General features: G+C 37.5%; 1 protein-coding gene across 1 annotated transcript; it reads left to right on the forward strand.

Moving 5' to 3' along the window:
- The first annotated feature begins 1,090 nt into the window (after positions 1–1,090).
- On the forward strand, positions 1,091–1,615 carry LOC145252307 (protein CFDP2-like). The gene has a single exon (XM_080111721.1). The coding sequence runs from the start codon at positions 1,091–1,093 to the stop codon at positions 1,613–1,615; it is 525 nt and encodes a 174-aa protein (XP_079967847.1).
- Positions 1,616–6,219: the final 4,604 nt, after the last annotated feature.

Below are 6,219 nucleotides of genomic sequence, written 5' to 3' on the forward strand. Positions count from 1 at the left end.
TTAAAAATTATTACAGTAAATAATTATATCAGCCCCTTTAAAAACCTCAGTTCTTATCGTTGAGCACTTTTAACTGAATTAAAAGTCGGTCGATTTAGCTCTTTAGCGCAGATCGTCATATAATGACTAGATCACTCTGACTGAAGTCATCTCTCGCGGTTAATGGTAGCTGAATGGATATGGTCCTTGCTAATGGAGCCAGAGATGGCTTCTGTCGCCGGGTTCAGATCTATCGACTGATGTTAATCGTGACATATCGTTAATTGTATATATATATATATATATATATATATATATATATATATATATATATATTGGTGTGGTGCCACTGGGTCCCCCGGCTGCGAATAGGGGAAGTGGCCTCTAGATATAAATAAAAGAAGTTAATTGTGAATACATTGAATAAGCAGTTCCAGACAAAAGTCACAGGTTGCTCTTTTGGCAAGGCGTAGCACTCGGCAGCCACCCCAGTCAAGGTTACAATCTAAACTCGCCTGTCAGGTAGGCAACATGGCGGTACTCCACAGATTTAATGGTATACCGGCAACCTGCTGCAAGATGCCTTCCTGAACCAGCATTTCAAGCACATGTTTGCCGCAGCGAATGCTGGCACCTAAAGTGTGTGCGATACAAAGTCACGCCTCATAGATCACCTAAATCACTTTTTAGCTGGGGGTTGGCCCAAACCTACAACCTACAACTTCAAGTCCATGACCACCCTAATCTTAGTCCTTTTCTTCCAACAAATTCCTGCGGTGACAAGGCAGAGGTGACGGGAGCAGGCTTGGCAAGCTGGTAGGTCTTACTCTCTAATTTGCACACAGGCAACAGATGTGTGATGATTGCATGCCGAAGAAAAGATGGTGACTCTGTGACTGGTCAGGCCTTTTGGGGGGGGACTACCGCTGCTCACCCCAACTGGGGAGGGCCCTATAAAAACTGGTCTAAACATCGGACGGCAATCCAGACACCTGGCTGGTATACCGCAACCAGATTATTGCGGTCAAAATCATAACAACAGAGATATTCAAATGACCATGAGACTTAACACATAGAATGTTAGAACCCTAGAGATCGACGGTAAAGGAGAATGGCCCTCGTCTGCAAAGAGCTTGCCCGGTTTTCAACTGACATAGCATCATTAAGTGAGACCAGACTCTCAGGTGAGGGCAGAATAGACAAACTTGGGGTCGGTTATTCAATCTTTTCTGCTTCAGAACGCCGGATTCATGGCGTGGGTTTAGCGATTAAAACATCCCTAGTGCGAAAACACAATCTCTTGTCCAAAAGAATAAGTGAACGACTAATGAAAAGACGTGTTCCTCTCCCGAAAAACAATTTTCTGGCCTTATTATCAGCATACGCACCGACCCTTGATTCAGGAGTCACGGTTCAGGAAGATTTCTACCAACAAATAAATGAGATTATTTCCTCCAATCCCTCGAGAGATAAAGGAATCATACTCGTAGATTTTAACGCCCGAATCGGGAGGGACTCAACAACATGGAACCCTTTTATTGGAAAAAGAGGTTATGGAAAATGTAAGGAAAATGGACCCCATCTTCTCAACTTGTGTGCAGAACATGAACTTCTTATTACAAAAATCATCTTTTAAGTCCTTACCAGACAAAAGACCACCTGGAGACACCCCCGCTCTAAGCTCTGGCACACATTGAACTACTCAATCGTCTTCCTGAGAGACCGTAAAGACATCTTAATCATACGCTCCATGCCAGTAGCAGATAATTGTTGGACTGACCATCGTTTATTAATAGCGAAACTTAATATGTCGGTCCGAAGATACCCCGTATACAACACCCAAGGGCAAAGAAACTGAACTCACAAAAGTTGAAAAACCAAACCGTGGCTTAAAACATATGCAGAAGCGGTGCAGAGCACATTGCTAAATAAAATCAATCATACCACCAATGAATTGCTCTGCCACAGAAACGCTAGGATATATATATACATATATATATATATATATATATATATATATATATATATATATATATATATATATATAATAGTTAATATTTATTTAAAAAATATTATATATATATATATATATATATATTATTGCTGCACTGTTCGTCTAACTCGGCTGAGATGAACAAACAAGGCTTAATACACCAACCCAAGAGGATTGAATGGATCAATCGAAAGTACTCATAAAGAATGGAACATCAAACATACAACAATTTAACAAGTATACTCGATTGACCATCCGAAAAATAAAAAATAAAAAGTGTTCGTGTGTATTTTCAAAGAGAGTAAATACGTTTGCATTCTACATACATAGATAATACATATATATATATATATATATATATATATATATATATATATATATATATATATATATATATATATTGACAGAGTTATTGCGTAGGGAAATTTACACAAGCACACAGACACGTTCACTTTATATATATATATATATATATATATATATATATATATATATATAAAGTGAACGTGTCTGTGTGCTTGTGTAAATTTCCCTACGCAATAACTCTGTCAATTTTTAGACTCGAAATTTGATATCAGGGTACTGAGGTTTGGGAAAATCGATGTGATCGGTTTTTGACCTGAAATTTGGCGAGTAAGGGGTCAAAGTTCAACGATTTGACCTTTGAGAACTCTACCAAACTCCTCCGACAATTTTGGGTCTACGCACTTGAAATTTTAGATATAGGTTCATTGGACATGGATCTAACTTAATAACTTGATTTTAGTCCAAAACAATAAATGTTAAGGGGTCATAATAGGGGTCAAAGTTTTTAAAAAATTGACCTCTGCGGTCTCTTCTAAATTACTCAGACAATTTCTGGTTTAAATATTTGAAATTTTACATAAAGGGTATTCACAGATATGGCAAGCTTTTTTATCAGTTTGGGACGAAAATTTTTAGTTACCTATATATAAATGTATGTATGCATGTTTGCATGTCTGCCTTAAACTTTCAATAGAGGCGACGTATTTTACCAAGATCAGTATCGTTTTAACGTTCGACCTTTCATACGACAAATATCGAAAAATTGGCCTAAAACATTAATATCTTCCCCTTCAACTAGGCACTTTTCTACAGGGGGGGGGTAACTTTTTTGGTCGATATTTTTAAAAGTTATCCTCTCCTTTAGATTGTCTAGCCTTAATTTTAAAAAATGTCGCTTCCGGTTTGGCGGTGGTCGTAACAGCATAAACGTTAGGTTTTACCCCGTTCTTTTCCTCCTTTGCCGTACGGGTTCGAGCCTGTCTTCCTACTACCTCATTTTTTCTTTTTTTTTTGCTCAACATACACATCCAAACACCCGGACAACGCCGGGCTGAAATGCTCGTATATATATATATATATATATATATATATATATATGTGTGTGTGTGTGTGTGTGTGTGTGTGTGTGCGTGTGTGTGTATCTATATATATATAAACGGCACCAAAACTGGTTTGATGAAAACAACCATGAAATTACAGAGTTAATCGAAAACAAACAAAGAGTAAAGATTGAGCATGAGACACACCCAAGAGCACAACAACTCAAAATCAGTTTCCATCAGCTAAATACCAGATATCAAAAAGAGTTCCGTAATATATAAAAACCGCTGACGGGAAGAAAAAACAGAGGAGCCTCAGCATTAGGCAGACGCCCGCAATATAAGAAGCTTCTTCTCTGGCGTCAAAGAGATATACGGTCCTGTCAGAGTCTCTAATGCCTTTCTAAAGGCGGGTGATAACATCACAGAGCTCACCAAACCTAAAGATATCCTTGCCAGGTGGCAAGAACACTTCTTAGTGTTACTAAATCCTGATGCGACAGTGGCGCTAGATTTACAGAGACGTTCTTCAGTACCCAGTGCCTGAAAATCCAACTTCCGATGAAGTTGTAACCGCTCTCAAATCCACAACCCTTCAAAGCACCAGGGCTATCTAACTAAAGTCATCTCGCTTATCTAAGGCCTTCATAATGTCATAATGATGGGACGAACACAACACCAAACTGGTTTATCAGATCCTTTCCCTATCACAAGTGGCCAAAAGCAGGGCTGTATGTTTGCCTCAATACTTTTTTCTATCTATGTGGCGGCAATGCTGTATGAAACCCCAGACAACATCCCTGGAATAACACTACGATACTGAATGAACGCCAGCCTTTTTAATATTGCGTGCCTCAGGTCCAGAACACCTACAAGAATCACGGAGTTTCAATACGCCGATGACAACTATACCGTTGTCCATACTATTGAAGATCTAGAAATGTCGGCAGACAATCCCTCAAGAGTTCACATACAATATGGGCTCAGCATCAACACAATCAAGACTAAAGTACTTCTCCAACCTGATCATGGACACCAAACTCTTCCTGTGGATAAAATAACCATAAGGGAAATAGAACTAGAAAATGTGGAGCAGTTTACTTGTCTCGACAGCATCCTATCAATAAATGCTACAGCTGAAAAAGACATTGAGAGCAGAATTAGAGCTGCTCGTGCAGCATACGGAAAGCTGTATTAAAGAGTATTCAGCAATAGAGGTCTGATGCAATCTACCAAAGTTATGATTTACAAAGTGATTGTAATCTCAACCCTGCTGTATGCTTGTGAGACCTGGGTACTCTATAGAAAAGACCTGAAAAAGTTAGAACATTTTCACTGCGTGATATCTTACGCATAAAGTGCCAAGATTTAATCACGAACGCTGAGGTTCTCTTCCGCTCAGGAATGAAAAGCATAGAAGCATGAAAAGCATAATAAGACACAGTCTACGCTGGGCTGGACACCTTGCCTGAATGCCTGAGAACCGATGCCAAACAAGTTCTTTATTCAGAACTTCCCATTGCGCACCGAAACGCCCTTTTAAAGATCAGCTGAAATCTACAGTTACGGCGACCAAAATTGAGACAAACAACTGGGAAGTCCATGCAGCCAACAGGAAGAGCTGGAGAAGAAAAATATACGAAAACACTGAAATCTTCGAAAACAACGGAAGACAAAAAAAAAAAAAAAAAGAAACAAAAATAGCCCAAAGAAAGCTGAAGGTCAACAACCTGTGAACCTTCCTTCTATCACATGTGGCGGCTGCGGCCTCTTCTTCCATGCACAAATAGGACTTGTTTCACATCGTAGGAAATGTTAATGATCAAAATGTATACTCGTATCAGAGTTCTGCCAACGACGATATATATATATATATATATATATATATATATATATATATATATATATATATATATATATATATACACGCACACACACGCACACACACACACACACACACACACATATATATATATATATATATATATATATATATATATATATATATATATACTAGCAGTTCCGCCCGGCTTTGCTCGGGCCCTATCTACTGTTCATAAGGTTATGTGCATATGTATATATTAAAAAGTGTTAATATGTAAAGTAATGCCTTTCTGTATAATAGTCTTCCTTAACTACCATAGAGAAAAGACAGACAGACATTTTCACTTTTATAGATATATAGATAGAGAGATAGATAGATTAGATGCAATATATAGTAATGATTTAAAAAGTATAAAAAAGACTCATGCGCCACCACCGAGAATCGAAACCAAAACGTTCAGCTCACGATTTATTTTGCCTCTGCCGTCAACTGGGCTATGAAAACATGTTCACTGCAAGGCTAAAAATTAAAACATGAACCAATAGCTACTACGTTGCATTCGTAATGCCGGCGATCGACCTTCACCTGGCAAATTTCTTTTATTTAATTTTCACACTTTTGCTCCGATTTTTCCGGGCTAAAACCCAAATATAAAGTTTTGCATGGATTCAAATACCTTATATATGAAGTTTCATGTCTGTAGACCAAAAACTCTAGGAGGAGTTTGGTAGGCAAAATTTGTTAAACAAAAATATATACGTATACATAAATATATATGGAAACAATTTTGTGTTTACTATAAACTTTCTTCGCAAATATTAAGCAAGTATAAATAATGTAGAACATCTGCATGAATATAATTACACGTAATAGTTAACTAAAGATGATCATCCCATTAGAAAACCGAAGCAAGTAATAGGGAATTAATTAAAATCAATGTTTAAAAGAATATGCAAATTAGCTAGATCTTTTGCTAGTAAATGCAATTCTACAACCCATATATAAGAAAATTGTATTTTCTTTTTAAATAAATATGAAAGAGGCTTGCCTTTTTTCTGTTGTTCTTGGCCTTCGGG

Source organism: Euprymna scolopes, chromosome 29, assembly GCF_053919585.1.
Source record: "Euprymna scolopes isolate OS-2025 chromosome 29, ASM5391958v1, whole genome shotgun sequence".
Lineage (NCBI taxonomy): Eukaryota > Metazoa > Mollusca > Cephalopoda > Sepiida > Sepiolidae > Euprymna > Euprymna scolopes.